The 19128-nt window shown below is 39.8% G+C and overlaps 1 protein-coding gene across 5 annotated transcripts in view; it reads left to right on the top strand.

The window, feature by feature from the left end:
• MAST2 (microtubule associated serine/threonine kinase 2) overlaps positions 1-19128 on the top strand; it is a 187289-nt gene that overhangs the window by 81311 nt on the left and 86850 nt on the right. Inside the window, exon 5 of one of the 5 annotated variants that reach the window (XM_088169765.1) lies at positions 7986-8192. The exons of the other annotated variants lie outside the window; for them this stretch is intronic. Within the exon in view, the coding sequence (XP_088025891.1) occupies positions 7986-8192 (207 nt within the window). The remainder of the gene's footprint in view (positions 1-7985; positions 8193-19128) is intronic. 5 annotated transcript variants of the gene reach the window in all.

The raw sequence follows: 19128 nt of genomic DNA, 5'->3' as shown, positions 1-19128 counted from the left end.
AAAGAAAAAGCTTTTGTACTCCCTGCTATTACATTATGATTTAAAATTGTTTCCCAAAGCTTGTGGACTATAGTCATGAAGCTCACAAAAGCTTATAACCTTTCTTCCTCAGGTTTCTGGTTCTAATGAGAAATGATTTTCAGTCTTTCAATGTAAGCTATCCCCTTTGTATAAGAAAGAGTGTTTGGAAAATGCTATGTAGAGCTAGTGATTCAGGGCTGAACAATACAGAGAATCAAAAGGTCTTTTTTTAAAAGTGGGGCATGACCAGACCTTTTTGTTTAGTTCATATGACAACGATAAACCAGTCAGGGAGTTATTTAAAGAACATGAAGCACTGACTGGTTTTGGGTTTTTTTAACCAGTATGCCTCAAAGGCTGGTTTAACAAGATTTGAGAGATTTCTAAGACAGGTGGTGTTCATCATTTGAATTATGAAGGTTCTTTGATCAAATAGTGGAGCAGTGGGTTACCAGTAAGTTTTTTGTTTAATGTAACTTAGATATTTTTTCACAAAACTTTTGGAATTGAAATTGAGGATGCCAGAGATATTCCAGCTCATTCCAGCATGGAGGTGGGTATGACACGAGACTACTTACGAATTTTCATTTGAGGTATCTTGAGATAAAAATGAAATGCTTCAGATGTGTAGCGTTTTAATTACTGGTAACTAAACCAAATGACTGAATGTTTTATTTCTGTATACTTGACTCTTGCATTTTTCATTACTTCACTTTAGTTTTCTTCCACAAGTGAGCACCTTTTAAGATGTCACTATGTGAAGAAATTTAGCAACCTGTATCAATAAGATCCAGGCCGTACATTTTAAGCACAAGGTTGCAGCTATTAGTGAGACTAAAAATCTGTAAAGAATTGAAATGTCTTCGTTGCTTGTGTTATCTAGCTGATTATTTGATTGTGGTTTCTTGAATTACAGATTCTATAGTCAAGTCAAGTACTAAGTGTAGTCCAGAACCAAATGATGTCTTCTTGTTTGGGAAGTTTAACTGTTCAAGAAGTCAGTAGTGCATTGTGGCTGATGTAGAGCTGTATTGATGATGTACTATGAAATGCAAAGGCTCACTGAATAGGCTCTTGTGGAGTTGATCTGCATGATTTTGCATATCCCAGTATCAGAGTGCTTACGTGTTTTAAAAAAATCCTCTTAGTTTTAAAATTAGATATTAGAGAAATTTATATCAAGGGAATAGTTATAATACATGTGTGTGATATAAGGTAAATGTATCTATACTATGTATAAGTTTGTTCAACCATTCTGTCAAAAAAGGTGGCATTACAACTGTAGGCAGTTCAGTTCTTCTGGAAGCTTTTCCTCTGCTGGAATCAACTTAACAGTGAACCTCATAAGCGAAAATAAATTCTGAAAATAAAATTTATTCAGAAAAGCTGCTGCTGTGCTGTGGCTGATGAGCAGGGATAGTTGTGGGTGTAGCCATGTCCTGATTAATTGACTGTCAGTCACTGACTTTTGTTCACCGACAGAAGCAGAAGCAGGAATGGACAGGAGGATGAAGTACCTGGCTTGGAGCCAGAAGCCCTCAAGGGGTGCATCCATTTTCTGCACAAACTCCAGCCTTTGTAGCAGTTCAGTAGCAATTGAATTATCTACAAAAAATCAGCCACTCAGCATTTTTTTGTGTGCTAGTCTGGAGGTTGGGGTGCACTTACTTCTGTAAAAAATTGTATTTGGGGAGGCAGTAATTATTTCCAGCCTGCCAGAAACAGAATGAGGACTTGACTATTGCTGCAGGTTTGGTGATTGCTTTGCTGGATTGTTGAGTTAGAAAGGTTTTAACCTGTGGATCAGCTCGAGTATTTGTCATTGCTGAATGAAAAAGGATGAGCTATTCCTGACAATGCTTCTAACTTTTCCTTTGTTTGACTCTCAATACTTGATATTTCCTGGGTTGGTATGAGTAATCTTTATTTTATTGCAGGAACTGATTATAAGCAGGGACAACAAGAGTTTCTGTGCTTATTTGTGCTAAGGAAAAGGAGTGGAGTTACATGTCTCACTGTTTTTGTCAGGAGAGCGTGAGAAATTTTGTCACCTAGAGAAGGTCTCGGGTGGGAGCTGAAGAGAATGAATTGTGGGATGGAGCTTGTGAAGTCTGTTGATGAGTGTTGATGACTGTTTCCATATTAGCAGAAAGAAACACAGGCACACTCTAAAGGATGGCTTTGCACTTGGGTATCTTGCAATCCTAATTTTGAAATAATCAGCACAGAGAGAGCAGACATGTAAAACAGATGGGGGAATTGTATGCAGGGTGACATTAAGAGAAATACCTGATAATTTAGATACCATTTTGTTGTTAATGTGCTTAAAGTGTTTGTGTTTCTATAGGGGGTTATGTTTAATGCACTAAAGGAGATGATATTCAGCTGAGTTGTAGACTGCTAAGAGACTGAACAGTTAGAGAACAGGAATAAATAGTTATATTTTGTCTCTGGTGTGGTTCAATAATCAAGAGTTGAAAGTTTTCTTTTAATGAATTATGCATATAAATGTATTGGTTATGTTTTTCCCCATGCTTTGTTCACAAAAGAAATAATTATCATTCATGAATATTTTCTTTAGTTTCAAATAGCGAATGTGGAGTGATAGACTCAAACTTTGATCTCCAGCCTATTAGTCAAAGTGGTTTAATTATTTTCAGCCATTATCCTGTTCTGTTCTCTGTAGAGAGATTGGTTTTTGTATTGTTGGCTGCAGCTTTCACATGGTTTTGATGTGCACCTGCACGTGAATTGCAGCAGAGACATTCCAGACTTGAAAGGACAAAGGTGGGGACTTTGCAGCAGGAGCATCCTGTGCTGAAGCACCTCTGTGTTTTCATGTGTTTAGGAGCAGTTCAGCACCCAGAAAATCAGGCTGCAAACTGCATTTCATTGTGGCTGCAGGATGTCCAACACCAGCCTGGAGCTCACTCAATTGCTTCTGTTTGCCTCCTTGGCTGAGCAATAGTCACTAAATCCAGTTGGGGTTGCCCTTGAGCCATCCCAAGAAACCATCCTGGTTTCTTGTTCAGTACCCCAATAATAATAAATTAATGATGAATTCAGTTCTTTATAGCATGAACCTTATTGACCTGTTCTGGCTTTTTAATGAAAAATGTGGGTTTGTATTTTAAATCCTCATGGTTTCTAAGGCAGGGTTAATATTGTGGGTTGCTGTAATTTTTGTGCTATCTAAATGTAAAATTTTCTAAAAGAAAATATGGCTTTCCCATATTGTATCCAAATTTGAAAAGAGTAATTTTCTCAGCAAACTAAATTTGCTAAACCAGTTTCTAACTTCAGCTGTAAGCTTTTTTTTGTTAATTATTTCCTGCTATCAATCATCTGTATCAAATATACTTTAAAAGACTGTGTACAAATGGAAAAAGAAAGTGGAGGCATAAGAAATATGAAGAAATAGTTTTAATACAGAATATATCCAGTAAAAATGCACATTTATATGAACTAAATATTACAGATTGTTGTTTTGATGGTGATTGGTGCTGGTAAAGGGTAGTATTTACCTGAAGTTTTTATGTCTATCTCTGAAATATGGTAAGCAACATAAAAGTGTTTGCTGAAGACAAGCAAGCCTTTTACGGTGGTCTTTATTCCCTCTAATCACTTTTTAAGGCAGCTTATTTCCCCTGTGGGACTTGTTTTCTCTCATTCTCTTCCTCCTTCTCTGCACTACCATTCTACTTTAAACCTCTGAAGAATTTGAGTTTCTGCTGCCCTAGACATTTCTGTGGGGGTTTCATTAAACAAGTCTTCATCATAATTTGTTAAACTTACCCCCAGCTTCTTGACAGTAAAATAACACACAAACACACCAAGGAATTTTCTTTGGGGGGATGTGCTGAACTACTTGCATTCTTTTTAATGTTTAGACCTTGGAAACAATAAGAAGTTTGATGGCAGGAAAGAAAAATTCTGGCCTTTAGTGCTGGTTTACGTCTTTGTGCTGCAATGCTCAGGTGCTGTGGGAATTTCCTCTGTATCTGCAGAGAAATGGAGTATATAATTCAGTTTCTGCTCGTCTTGGCGGGTGAGTGTTTCTGCTGGTGATGGATCGATGCCGTTTCCCTGCCAGGAGCCAGTGCCATTGTCCCAAGAGTGGGAAAACCAAAGTGCAGGAAGGGGATGAAAAATGGTTCTGAAAAGGCGTAGGGAATTTTGCTGCTTTTGCACTCTGTTCTGATTTGGATGTGGAAGTAAAGTAAGAAATAATGCCTCCAGTCAATGCATTCTGCTTGTGGTGCTTTATACAGATGGGGAGGGAAGGAGGTGCACTCTTGTGACCACCCCATCCTCCTCTGAGCGCATAGAAGCAGCTCACAAGCAGTAGGTCAAAAATAACCTGCTGCTCTTAAGCTGATCCATGGGGCTGGTTCTGGAGGTGGAACGGGCTGAATTATTCGTGTGGGGCTCCACAGCAGTGCTGCTATTCCTGTATTAGACTTTAAAAATAATTTGAAAGCATTGTTTCTTTAAAAGAAGTGATTTGATGAATCAGGAGTATTTTAGTGTTATGTATAGACCGTAATCTCAGACACAAAGAATTTATGGAGGCTTTCATCAAGGATTTAAAAGTGGAAAAAGTATTTTGTGCAGTTTTTATTGTCAAGTTTCCACTACTAAATCCAAGGTCTCAATTAATAACTACAATAGAATTATATGTATCATACCAAATTTGTACTTTTTGTTGCTTGCTGTGCTGTCTCACTCCAGAGGCACAGTGTGGGGTCAGGGGCTCTGGTTGTGTGAGGAGCAGCCGCCCTGGCCCTTCCTCCTCAGCCTGGCAAATCTGTATTTTCCTAATTCCTGAGAGATTGGGATTTTGTGGTGTGTGGCTGCGATCAGAATCACGGGAGGGTCTGAAGATCGGGGTTGTCACCTAAAATTTGACTTGGTTGATGAGTACTTGTGAATGGCACCTAAACACAGCCTTGAGCACTTCAAAGCCTATCAAATATATATATATATATATATATATATATATATATATATATATATGGAAACTTTTTTGGGAAAGCAACATTCTTACAAATACACATTTAAAAAATGGGGCAGTTTTGTTAATAGCACAAAATTGATTTTGAGCTGATTGAAGTTGCTGTTTGCAAGAAGCGTAAAAAGAGAACATTTCCTCCTAGCGAAGGCATCCGCTCCCCAGGCTGCTGTGAGCGCTGCTGCTCTGTTGCCGGTGCTGGAATCCATAAAGTCCGCGTCTGGAGCACAGCTTAGGAGTTACGGGAGGATGTTTTAAGCTGCGAGTTGTGCGTGTAGTTGAGGGGATTGATTTCCGAGCGAGGGCTGGTTCACGTGTCGCCGCCGGCCGGGAGCAGCTGCTGCCCGCACAGCGCTGAGGGCTCTGCCAGGCCCTGCCTGCGGGCGCTGCCTCCGCTCCGCCGCCGTGCGAGTTTCCAGGCTGCCCCGTCAGATCCCTGCCAGATCCCTGCCAGGATCCTGCCATCGCCCCCCGTGGCTTTCCGCTGTCCCCGGGTTGGGTGAGGAAGGCTGAAGGCTGTTGCTGCAGCCCCGGAGCTGTGGCTGGTTCTCGGCCGGAGCGTGGCAGGGCCGCGCTGCTGGCGGTGGGACGGGTCCGATGGCCCCGCCGTGTCCTGGGCTTGCCGGCACCTTCCTTTCCTTCTGCTGGGCTCCCTGTCCTTTCGCCGGATGCTGGGAATAGGCTCGCAGAAGATTTTTTTTAATCTGAATTTTTATTTTTATTTTTTTTAATAAATCATTAGTTTTTTGACATGAGCTATGTGTTAATCTGGACCGTCACGGAAGCCCCGAGGTCTCTCTGACGCTGGGGGTACATGAAGAGCTCGGAATTGCACTGATTGTTCTGTGCTCTGCGCCGCACTGATAACAGCGGCCTCTCCTCCCCGGCTCTAAGCCTCTTATGCTGGGAAGAGGCAGATCAGGGTATCAGCACAATGATGAAGCGGAGGAAACAGAGGCTTGGAGCCCCATCTCTGCGGATCCAGTAAGGACTGTTGGGAAAAATAAATTGCACTTAATCGTTTCAGATTGAAGCTATGAAGAAGAAAAACCGGCCAGAATTTTCTGTGGCCGATAGACACTGCTTTGATTTGTTAGAACTTTCTTTATCTGTTATGATTATTTGGCTGTGCACAAAATTTCATTTTGGAAGCATTAGCATTTTACTTTTGTGGAGTATTAACCATGAAGTATAGCCAAAAAAAGCAATGTTTCAATGTTTTTAGCTAGGATACATTGTGGTTAGATTTTGTCCCAAGCTTTAGAGTAGCAAAACTGAATGTTTGTAACTCTTGTCTTTTAAGTTTGATCATTCTTCAGATTTAAAAAGTGCATTTTGTAATCTGTCAGAAAGCTGTCACAGTATTAAAATCTTCAGAAACTTTTGCTACCTTTGCTATCTTCTAGAATTAAAAATGCTATTGAAAACTTCTAGACTTGAAGCAAGAAATCTTAGCTTACATTGTCACACTGCCACATGTATGTCTACAAATGGAATTTTAATTTCCTTTTTAAATGCTTTTCCTGTATAAGTGCTTTGAAATCTACTAATGGAAACTGCTATTTATGATCGTAATTATATTTATTATTTCTATTAAGTAAAATTAAGGAAATTGTGTATTTAATACTGTATTCTTAAGTTGAGGAGGTGAAAAGAATCTGTCGTGTAGTCAGTGGAGGGAGGAGCAGGGTAAGAGGCAGGCTTAACCTTTCCTGTCTGCAGACTGTAAAGCTCATCAGCTGTTTAAGCAGAGATTGCTGGTGGGGAGGATTTCCAGTATGTAAAGGTTGCTTTACTGATAAGTATTTGGATTAATCAGGAAATTTAAAGCTAGGAACACAACAAACATGCTTGACTTCAGGACTCTAAGTAAAATATCTGAATTCTAAACAAAACTGAAGCATGCCTGAAATTTCCATTTGCTCACTTTTGTGTTTAAATATGGTAAATAGAAACTTTTTTTCAGTCCTCAGTCAAAAATCAAAGTTATAGGTGTAAGAAATACAGTGGCACTAATTTGTATTCTAACACATAATCAAGCACACTTTGTAATGCCAATAATTGTAAGTTAACTTTTACTTTATTTCTAGTGGAGGACATCTCATCGTGTATAGTTCACTAAAGTAGGTGTTAGAACCTCTGCTCTGTGTTTATGTACAAGTCTGTGTGCAGCTTTTTGAAAAGCAGCTACTTTGAGACCTTTTCTGTGCCCTGTGTGAATACAAATGTGCCTTGGCTGCTGACCCTGCAAAAGCAGGATAGTTCACAGAGCTGAGCACAGAGCTGGGCATCAGCACCCTCAGCTGCAATCCTGATGCTGCCATGGATGTGCTGTGCACATGTCACTTAACCTCTTCATGCCTCAGTTTCCCCACTGCTAAATTAGAATAAAGCCATTTTGCAGTGCTGCTTTCAGGCTTAATTAGTTTTTTGCTCTAAAACAACTGCCACTGCTAAATGTTGTTTACTAGTTAATGGTTTGTTCATATTTTCATACGTAGTTCATATTTTCACAGTTGTGTGTTTTGGTTATTGCCACAGCAGTGGCATGGAACCATGGCTCCCAAATTGTGAAGGCAGTGATAGAAATGGTCTATGTTTGCTGCTGGTGCCATTATCAATTTGTTCTTTTTTCTCAATTAAACATTTTGTATTAGCAATTGACAGTGGTGTGTATTCCAGAAAGCCTGAAAATCACTGCAAGAAAGGATTTGGGTAATTCCAGATTGGAGGATTTTTGTAGTACAAAAATAACATTAAATAGATATTAAATTGACTGAAAAATATATTTTGGTTTGGACGGTAATGAAAAGGAATTACCTTTGACCACTTAGTTTATTGCATTTGTTTAAAAGATATAACTTGTATTTTGGAATTATCTTTTTTCTTTATTGAAACAGAAGGTGTGATATTGACCCTGATTTTTTTTTTTTCTGCTGTGGTACCTTGTCAGAATCTCCTCTCCTTTGTTCTCCCACTGCCGAGGAAATGATGTTCACCAGCACATGTTCTCTCCTACATCTGCTCCAGGTCTGCAGCATCTTAAATTCCCATTTAGTGCTGACTGTGCACTTGTCACTTCTCCTCTAGTATTTTACCTGAACTCACAAGCCCAGAGCAATCCATCTAGTCCGTGCTACAGTCATCCTTTTCAGTGGAGGTAAGGAGAAATGTCGACCAGGAATTTCTAACACTTTGGTGTTGGCATAACCATCTGTGAACTTAACAGCTTTACAATTCAAGAGAATAATATCTAACAGAAGGAAACAGCTTCCTAGTCACAACTTACTTCCAGCCATTTAGTGTTCAAGTTGATGTTGTGTATTGGGACAAATTTTTTGTATTTTGTGTGTAGGCCTTATGTAGGAAAGAAGATAAATTGCATTAAGAAAGGGAAGCCTGTCTGCCTGTGTGTGCATGCCTGTTCCTGCTGATGCCTTGTGTTGGCACAGGTGCAGCTTGTACTGTGCAGCAGAGGAGCCCTCACAGGCATGTCTGGTGTCAGGAAACCAAAAAGTAAAGCAGCCTAAAGTGGGGTCCCTAAAAACCCCTGGGTCTGTGCTAATTACTGCACCCGCTTCAATTTCCTGGAAATCTACTCTGCTTTCTTACAGAGGCTGGCAGGCTGAAGTCTCCAAGCACAGGGTGTACAAAGGATAAGGAATAGAATCAAGCCTGTTGTTAGCAGGCTTGAGTGAAGGATACAAGAGTTTCTAAAGCAAAAATAGCCCAAACCAGCTCAGTTTATATTAAAGCACTTAACAGCTTCACTGATATATTTTCCCTTCAGGATTAGCTGTTGCTCCTCGTTATGCTCCTATGGGACAAGCACAGCCATCAGCTACCCCAGTGGAAACCTTCAGGTTCTTCACTAAGAGGAAATGTCACCAGCTCTCAGGGGACAGTCCCAGGCAAAGGCTCACACGCTGGAGATCTTTACATGTGTGGTTATGAAACCAGAGCTCAGTGGTACCTACTTAAAACTTGAGCCAACATAGCCCCAGAGGGCTGGTTTTGAAGTTCACATGCTGCAGGGGGGATGTGGCTGGTCAAATTTCAGTTACTCATCAGGTGGTAATGCAATAGCCCCTGAATCTAGATGTTATTTCAGAGGGAGGTGTTGGTCTTGCTGGCCAGATCTGGTAGGACTAACCAGAAAATGTGAAGTTGAACTATTTTAGGGTTCTGCCCCTCTAATGCAGAGTAATGTATACATGTGTTGAGTGGAAATCAGGTTGTCAGCAGAGGAAAGGGACGTTGCATGTGTCTGTCCTTATTGTGCATGGCCATGGGGAGAGGCTTGCCCAGCACCTGCTGCTTTTCCTGCATGTTGGGCAGCAAGTGGTGACAATTCTTAATAAGGTGCTCACTTCGACAGCACTTGGAGGAAGTGAAGGGCAGCGACTACAGAGCAGTCTCCTAACATTTCAGTGTCATGGCCATCAATCTAATTTTAAATGAATTTTTATTATTTAAAGGCTGGTATTGGGTAATGTTCCTTTAAACAAGGATGATTAAACTCGATTAAATGCTGTTTAGCCTTGGGGCTAATTAACAGACTGGTAAGTGGCAATTAAATATCAAGATTAGATTATTGTTAAATTCAGTTGAGAACTGTTCTTTTTGGAGATGAGATCTGATGATTATTGATTATTTTCAAAAACCTTTTTGGTACTTACTGCTTTTTCTTCCTCTGAGAAACCTTCAATTTTCAGGGTTCTGACATGGGTCAGTGAATAATTTTCTCTTTAAGAACAGTTCATATAAAAGTCTTAATAGCAGGCTTTATTCCACTGTTACTATGGACTCCTTGATAATAATATTTTTCACATATGGGGACCTTCCAGCCATCTGCTCTTTTAATACTGAATGGTTGATGATTCACAGATACATGGTTCTGTGTAAGAGCTTAGGCCGACTATAATAAGTTTTTATTTTCATCGTTGTTGCTTTCACCTGTGCAGCTCTTGATCCTGTTTTATCCTGTCTTTCTTTGTTGTAGTTTTGTTTACTTGGTTACGGTGCCAGTGATAGCCATTCCTGCTTGCTTAGAGCAAAGGTTCATCTTGGCAAGTTACCACTGTCATTGATCTACTCAGCTTAACACCTCAGGTTAGCCAGGCAGTGATTCATTTCCATGGCTATGCAGGAAACTGATGGAAAATGTAACAAGAAAAACTGGTGCCTTCACGTTAAATCTTCCTCACTTTTTACCTTTGGTGTATTGCATTTACAAGAATTTGCACAGATTTTCCTTTCTTCCCTATATTTCGTGGTGCCATTGATTATTTTATGTTGACAGATGAACAACTGTTGGTGCATCTGATGTCAGGACAGATAGCATGGAAGTTCATGGCTTCTGAAAGAATTAGTCTAATTAAGATTGAAAATATTTTATACATAACCTTTGAACAAATGAAAATAATGTAAACCTTGCAAAAGAGTAAAAGGAAATGTGGTCTGATTACAGTAAAACCAGATTGATAACAGGTGGAATAAGACTGCTGTAGTTGATGGAAATGTGGGTTGGAATCAAGGTCATGCATCTTTAGGAAGAAAAGAGAATTAGGTCCAGAATTAAACAAGTTCTGATTTTTGTCTTTGGGATCTGGCTTGCACTCTTTTGGGGGTAGCAGGAAAGTCTGAATTACTGAAGAAGAAAATGAGGCCATGTTTCACAGCTGGTCCTCTTTATGAGCTGGCAAATCTTAGTGCACCCATATTTGTCCTTTAATTTAATCAAAATATGAATTTACAGCATTTTTTGATCTCAAGTTGCTTAAGAGATGTCATGAATTGATTGTTCTAACTTGGAAGTGATGAAGCGTGAGATTAAAGGAGAGTGCAATTACCCCCTTTCCAGAAAATATTACATGCTGTGTAACACCCTCAGTAAAATATAAGACATTTTCAGTAATTCTAGAAACAGTTTAATTTGTTTGTGGTAAAAAGGGTGAAAGTGTCCAGGTGCTGTTTTTCTGGCATCTCTGAGTGCTGCAGCTGAGGTGAAGTCTCAGTGGAAATTTGCTTCAATTTCCTAACAAACCAAGGGAAGAGTTGGCGTCAGCTGGATCATTCAAGGGGCATTTTCTCGTGCTATTTCAATTTCATGAATTCATGCCAGTTGTGGAACATGTTCTTATAGGGATGTATGGTGGAGGTTATTTTTATAGGAATGTTTTCCCTTGGAAATTCTAGCTTTAATGAAGTCTATTGGAAATAGCTATTAATTTTTTTATAGCTTTTCAAAATAGTTTAATAGAGTTTTTTCCTAGCCTGTACAAAATCTGGTCACCATTTGTGGATGTGATGGTGACCAGACCCTTGCTGTCTTATTTAAGTAAAACAAAATGGGAAACCTAATGTTGCTCCAAAACAGTCTTTAAGCACACTACATAATTACTTGATCAGTGTGTAATTACAATGTTATGAGTTTTATATAATTAGGATTTTATGGACATCTGTGATATAATTTAAGAATATATTAATTTATTTACATAAAAAGCCTATTCTAGGAAACAAGCCTTTAATCAATAACTGTGGTAAGTAACAAGAATATATTATACATAGGCATTCAGCAAATGTCCTGGAGGGCTGCCTGCCTTTATTTAAAGCCTTTTTTGTACAAGCTGTTGCAATGGGTGAGGGCAGACCTATATTTAGAGCTATGGCTTGTTTGGGTGTAAGAGTGAGGTTGGGTGGGCAGGGTCCTGGGTGAGTCTGTTCCCTTGCAGTGAATCCAGTGGGGCTTCCCAGATTTGCAGGGTGCTGGGCAGCAAACCCTCCCCAAAGGGTGGGGATGGGGACATCCACCTTCTTGGAATGGGTCCCCTGTTAGACCATGGCTCTTTTTCTTGTGTATGGGGATTGCTGGTGTGCCGTGATGAGAGTCTTGTAACTCCAGTCCTGCTGCTTCAAGGCAAATGCAGGAATCCCTTCCATAGCATAAGGATGTATTCTTGGCACACACATCCCCAGATCACCTGAGGTTTGGGTTTTGAAGGCTGCATATATTTTACAACATCAGTGCCTTAGCTGTAAACAGAAGTTCCTTATTTTTAAGGAAGATCAAAAACATTCCAGAATTCAGACTTGATAAGTCTCTTTGCTTTTATTTTGAAATATCTCAAGGCTTATCAAAAGTTGTTGATGCTTAAATTTTGCTTAGTGTAAAGTCACTTGATATGATACAGGTTTCAATTTTTTTTTCTTTTAGTTAGAAATTCCGATTTTACAAATGCCAGAGGATTAATGAAGAGGCCTATATTCAGTTTGAATGACATTTGGAAATTGTTCTGGTTTTGCAGTGTTATCCTCCTGGTTTAGTACAGGTTCTACTTTCTTAAATGTGCTAAATAATTGGTCAGAGTTGACTGCAAGACAGCATAATGTCACTTTTGGAAATAGTGTAGATCAGCAATTCAAGAATAATGAGAAACAGAACAACTTTGTGGATATATCATTATGCATAATGTGGAATGATGAATTTTGAGTAGGTGAGCTTTTGGCAACTGAGTTCTCATCTACATCTCACATTGAATGAATGAGTTTCCCGGAATTAATTTATTTTTTAATGGATGTTTTTCTCCTTATTCCTTTTCCTTTGTGCTGGTTATTATTCTTGGGAATCGTTTTTCCATCTAAGAAACAACATGGGAGGGGCACACTGGTGATACTTGAAACATGACAGGCTCACAGCTAACTAACTTCTTGTGTGTCTTGGGCTGATGGGAAACTGTTTGTTTACTTTAATATGGTTGGGAATATTGAGGCATGGTGGCCTGAATAGTAGAAATTTTTCATGTGATTGCATTATGTAAATGCAGAAATCCCTGCATCCTGCCTGGAGCTGCAGTAGCAGAAGGGTTAAACCCTGGGGTTTGGAACCTGAGGTGTGAATTCTTGTCTCCTTCCAGGCTCACCATTTGGCTGCCCTCCATGGGACCAATTGTAAAACATAACCTGGTGGTTTGACCTGGGAAATTGGAGGCTCCCAGAGGGGAGCTTGTACTTGTGACTTTAGAAGTTGGAGAGCTTTACTGTTTATTGGCCATTTCACCTATAAACCATATAAGGTTATGCTTCATAACTGTTTTTTGTATACAGTCATGTTTGAGGGCTGTGATCTGCTGGTGCACCTGTGTATGAGCTGACTCATTTACTACCCCTGCTCTACTCTAAGTTTGGGGTGGTTGGGAAAAGTCAGCAACTTCTAGGGAGGAACAAAGAACTCAGAAGGTTCTTGAGAGACTGTAGGAAATATTGAAGCCTTTCTTTTCCTGTCCTTATCCTCAAATAACAGTGGCTTCCTCAAACGACAGTGGTGTACTCAGTTCTGTATAAAATTTTTCCTTCTAAGTGGTCTCACCTTCAAAGACTTTTTGATCTTGAACACAGATACAAAAACAACCCGAGCACTGAAAGATTCCTGGCAAGGGAATAGTTCTGAGAAAGAAATAAAATTCTTAACCAGACAGTCATGTGTTTATTATTGTTGATAGACAGTGCCATGCATTTTCCAAGATTCGTTTTTAATTGGACTATGAGGCAACCAGGGGCTATTTTTAGTTTTAATTTGGAAAATCAGTGAGTGTGCAAAGAGACCTGTTAATGTCGTGTGCTGAAGTACTAATAGTAGAGATGTACTAACAGTGAGTAGCTGGTGTCACCTTCATGGCCTGGAGCTGGGGGGAAGCAGAGGTTATTTTACACAGCTGTGTGTGTCAGCCCAGAACTGTTACTGCCCATGAGCAGCAGGTTCCTTTCCAATGTGTTCCCTTAAAAAAATTTATTTTTTGAGACATGTATTAGAATTTTAATTTAGTTAGATAAACCATTTAGTGGATCAATATTAACCTGAAAGCTTAAGGAAGCTTTAGGATGTAAAGAAGGAAAAAGGATCTCAGGGCAACTTTTCACCAATTTTTTGGAATGGTAACCCATTTCAACTATGTCTTGCTATCCTGAGCTATGGTGAACTTTTGTCTCAAATTTATGCTCTTGTTTGAATATTCATAACTTCCATGCCAGAGGGCCTGCAGAGCTTCATCTGCTGTAAATGGACCCACTCGTGCTCTGTTTTCTACAGGCTGCATCTGTGCTCCCCTTTTCTTCAGTATCTCTCTGTTCCTGTTTTTGTTCATTCGTTTCAGATATGTTTCTTTTAGTGCTCTAAGTTCTCTCCCTCATTTATCTCCTGAAATTTTGCTACTTTGGCTAGTTGTTATTATTCTGTCATTCAATCCCTTGTGTGGTACTTGAGAGCATAATCTTCTAACCTAGTTTACATTACACTGTCATTATGAATTATTAATGTTCTAAAATAAAATCTTCAAGCCGTAATCTTTGCTGTGGTGAAAGAGCTCTGTGTGCTTTTGTTTCCTCCCTGTTCTCCCTGTCTTTTCCTTTCTTCAGACCTTTAGGTCTTTAGAGCAGGGATGTTATTGATCCAGCCATCTGGGAAAGACTTGCTGTGCACTGAAAATGGCATTGTCACATCTCTGGGCTGAGATGGGCATTTATTTATATAAACACTAAAAAGCTGTTTTTGAAAGTAATTATTTTGATTCTCATCAAAGACATGCTGCACAAGTAGAAGTGATAATGTATGTTTGGGTTATAGCTTGCCTGAGAAGGTGAATATTATTTTTTGTGCTCTTTATTACATTTTTGTTTTTGTTCCTGAAATTCTCACTTCAATTTGTGAGCAGATGAGAAATTTAAAAGAGCGGAACAGGCCAAGTTATAATTCTCAGCAAATTTTAAGGCAAAATTTTCCACTGAAAGACAAAAAGTCCCTGCTAGCTTTCCTCCACGCTTCATTTTAATGCAACCGCTCGCCCGTTCTGCTTCCGAGAGACTGGAAGATTCCAGAATCGCCAAACGCCCAATTCTCCGAGTGAACCAACGCACCAATATTGACCAGGAGTGTTCCTTTAAAGTCACGAGTGTGTGCATTGCCCTCTCAGAGAACTTGCAATTAATTAGTCGGAGCCAAGCGCAGTTGATTAGAGCTGCGTTTGTCATTGGCATGGAGGAGCAGCCCTTGGGACGTGTCCCGGCCTGTGGCCCATGGCTGAGCGCGCACGGCCTGCGCTCCGGGCACCATGGATCCCAAAGCCGGGAGCCGTCGCTTCTGCAGCTTCGCCCTGCTCGCCAGGAGCGAGGGCAGCTGCCGGCTGCGCCGCAGGACGCCGCGCTCCGTCTTCTCCATCGTGCTCTTGTAAGTGTTGGGGAGCCAGGGCAGCGCTTGGCGGGGCGCTGGCTCTGCAGGAAGGCAGCTCCGCACACACACACGCAGGTGCTGCTGCTCCGCTCGCCCCATCTCTGCTCTCCGAGCCTGGGTGTTGCGCTAAATCCTTTGGCCGGCTGGAAATAGGATTTGCTTTTCTTACTGGCTGCGTTTTAATAGATAGTGCAGAAAATGTTTTTGTTAGAAAATATTTTTTTAAATCGTGTACGTTTGTGTTTAAATTTAATTTTTTTTTCTTTCCCTAACCTATAAAATCTGTATAATGCTACATCTCCTAATAAATATTTGGAAGAAAAGGAAATAAAGTGAATACAAGATGGATATTCCCGTTTATTAACACTTTTTCATTTTCTTTATATCTGAGATGGCTTAAAAGGTCATTGGTGAGCTAGGTTATGAAAGTAATTTTTTTAAAAACTAAGCAATTTTGCTATATATTTTTATTTCTAGCTCTATTATTTAGATTTATTTGTGCCATTTTAAATGCTAGAGTAGAATGTAGTAAGATACAGCATTGCAAACTGATAGATTTTGGTTTTAGTATTTCAACATGGATGTATCTCTGGAGACTGCAGAAATCATTAGGAGTTTCATATCTGTCCATTCTGTACTTTATTTCAAAGCTGAGAATTCAGTTTGAGCCAATTTATCTTAATTTATTAAATGTTGTTCTCTGTTTGAACATTTATGTCTCCACTTATATGTAGGTAGACACGCATGTTAAAAGTTTTATATAAATGTCTTCATTCAAGACTTTCTACATAATATATGTATTTTAGGAAACCCTGGTTTTGTAATGAATCATCTTTGTGGGTTTCTCAGAATTACAGCAGAACAGTTGATAGAGTTGTATCTGTCTGCAGTTATTTAAAAATCTGTGGTCCAGGCTTGTTCTCATGTTGGATCTGTTCGTATGTTATATATTTTTCTGAGGCTCACAACCTGGAGTAGCTTATTTGTCTGACAGTTGATGATATCTTATCACAGTTTTCCCAGACTTTAAGATTAAAAGCTAAACTTTTGCTGTGAAGATTCATAGTATTCCAGAGGAATGGCTAAAATAGGGGCCAATTTATCTTAAAAATGTATGTCCATATAAGGATGTAATTCTGCCTTTGAAACTAGATAAACTTTTTCTCCTTTTTGTGTGTGTGTGTGTCTACCAGCACCCCTGATGTTTCCCAAGCATGGTTTTGATTTCTCATGTCTCTTTTGTACCATGCTTATTTTGTAAAGTCTATTCTTATCCCATGCTCTAACTTCATTAAGAATTTATGCTTGAAAATGTAAAATTCATCCTCTTCGTCTGTTCATTACATTAGCATTCCCCTTGCTCCCAGAATAACTCTTCTTAGCCAACATCCTACAAAATAAGCTTTTTGTCTCAGAAAAGCCATGGTAAATGCAAGGGCTTTACAATATCCTTAACATTTCAGCTGAGCCTAAGTGTGTTAACCAGGGAAAGAGGAAAAAAGCTGTGCAGTGGAACATCCTGCACCGGAGATTTGGGTTGGAGCAGACAACCTGAATTATACTGAGAAGCAAATCAGATGCCAGAGCTTGTTTTAGAGTTCAGGCTTGATTTGGTCTTCTGGGTAATACACTGTGAAACAGGTGACAGCACTCCCTGCCTGCTGCTCACCACGTGTGCCCTGAGCCTGGCAGCACCACAGTGATCCTTGGCACAGGCTGCTGCCCTGGGATGTGTGCTGGGGGTTTGTGGTCCTGCATGGATGAAGGGAGCCCTTTTTGCTTTTGTGAGCTGGTAATTGAGAGCTGAGTAACTCAAAGCCCTCTAATTCACTCACTGAAATACAGCTCAGTTCCCTCTCTTTGTTGTTTGCTTTGTTCATTTTACCTTAATTATTTGCCTATAGTCTTGGTTTAGTTTTAGCCATCCACTGGTACTGCTTCTTCAGTCCTTACTGCCTATGAAGTCTCTCAGCCACATTTGCTGCTACTCTTAACCCTGATTTGTCCTTTAGGCTCTGCATTGTAGCTTCTCAGTAAAATGGGGGGAATAACACCCACTTTTTGAGATCTGCTTTACTTTGTTGGAATGGTTATGGACCATGTCTGCCATGGACTGTGTGTTACAGCTCCTTGGGATATGGGGACAAACCCCATATTACAGGAATTAGCAGTAGCCTCGTGGGGTGTTACTCAAGTACAGGGAGTCAGAGGTGGAAAAACTGCAAGGAGCTGAAGTGCTGTACTTCTTCATGGAGAGGCTGCTGCAGGCTGGAGTGGCAGGAGAAGAGATTAAGCTATTTTCCTGTTTGCAAATCCAGTTGCACAGTGAATTCATTAAGACTGTATTACAGGTTAAAAAGGAAGTTTTAAGTGCTTTGGGATTAATAATACATGACAAAGATGAGGAAATGCTGTGGTGGCAAGAGGAGGCTCAATCTATGTTTTTTGCTTTGGATAAATTTTGGCTGGTGAAGAGGAAGGAGAACCTTTGGAGGAGGATGTTGGGTTTACAGCAGCACTCTGTGAAGCTGTGTTTGTTGTAAGTAGTACCGAATGTCCTGAACTGCATTTTGGATAAAGCGTTAAAAGATTTCTGTGTAAACAGGAAGTGACATTTTCAGATCTGATTTTCAGTATTGTTGTTTTTCAAATAACATTTCTCAATTTTTATGGCATTTGAATCACATATGGAGGTTACATTTGATTAAATTGGACAACTGACATTTGAATCACACATGAAGAAGGCTGGGCGAGGGAAAGAATGCAAGATCCAGTAACTTATTTAAAGAGGATAATTGACCTTTCCATGGCATCTGAGCCCAATTGTCAAGTCTGTGAGTTTGAAATTATGTTAAGCTTATGTTGTATTGGAGTAGCTGAACATCTTACTAGTGTTACTTGGGAAAGATAGTATTGCATGGAATATTAACATACTAATAAGTGATATTTTTGTAAATAAAAATGCAAAGAATATTTCTTATTCAATGCTCATAGGATTTGGGGAACAATTAACCTGTTTCTTAACATTGCTCACTTACCACTTATTTAGTATTACCTTCATTTAAAAGATTGTAATGATGGAGCTGTAGTTGGCGTCCTCTATATCTGAGTGAGTACAATTTTGTGAGAGTTGTTTTAGATTGAAATCAGAGCAGTTGCTTGTGCTTAACTGTGCAGTGATATTGCAGTGCATTAGATAGCATTTCAGGCTGTCCTCTAGGATGGCAACCCCCATTAGTTCAGTAACTGTGCCCAATTAAAGTTACATGAGGAGTTGGCAGCTTCCATGCAGGTGCAGTGCCTGATAGCTGCTTCAGTAAATGTTGCTGATCCTTTGAATCATTAACTAGTGCAGTCATCAGGATGTTCCCTGCATAGGGAACGCACACCAGAGGGAAGTTTAGTTGTTCTTCACCCCCAAAACCCTTGGTCATCTGCTGTTTGTTTAATCTCATACAGATATGTCTTTGGAAGCCCTTTTATACAGGGGCTGCAATTGAAATCCATGGGAACCATGGTAGTAACAGAGAATGGCTCTTTAGATCTGGAGTGGTGCCTTGGTGATTCCTGCCCCAAAAGGAAGAAATCTATGGTTTTATAACTTAGCAAATGATAGAAAAGTGAACCTTGAGGTTACATTAAACCTCTTATTTTCTGTCAGACTGTTGCTTAGGAGTCTGGCGATTGCAGGCGGCTCAAAGACAGTCTGTTCTTCACTTGCTTAGGTCACTGTTCAAATAATAATGATGCCCCAAATAGCTCAACACACATCTCCCATGCATTTTTTTTTTAAAGGAACCTTCCTTTTTGTTTTCAAAGCATAAAGGAAGAACTTTCTCCTTTCTCTCTATTGCAAGATTGAAGTTTTCTG

The sequence above is a fragment of the Sturnus vulgaris genome, chromosome 9 (genome assembly GCF_052056855.1).
Source record: "Sturnus vulgaris isolate bStuVul1 chromosome 9, bStuVul1.hap1, whole genome shotgun sequence".
Classification (NCBI taxonomy): Eukaryota; Metazoa; Chordata; class Aves; order Passeriformes; family Sturnidae; genus Sturnus; species Sturnus vulgaris.
This window is presented reverse-complemented; position numbering and strand designations above follow the sequence as displayed.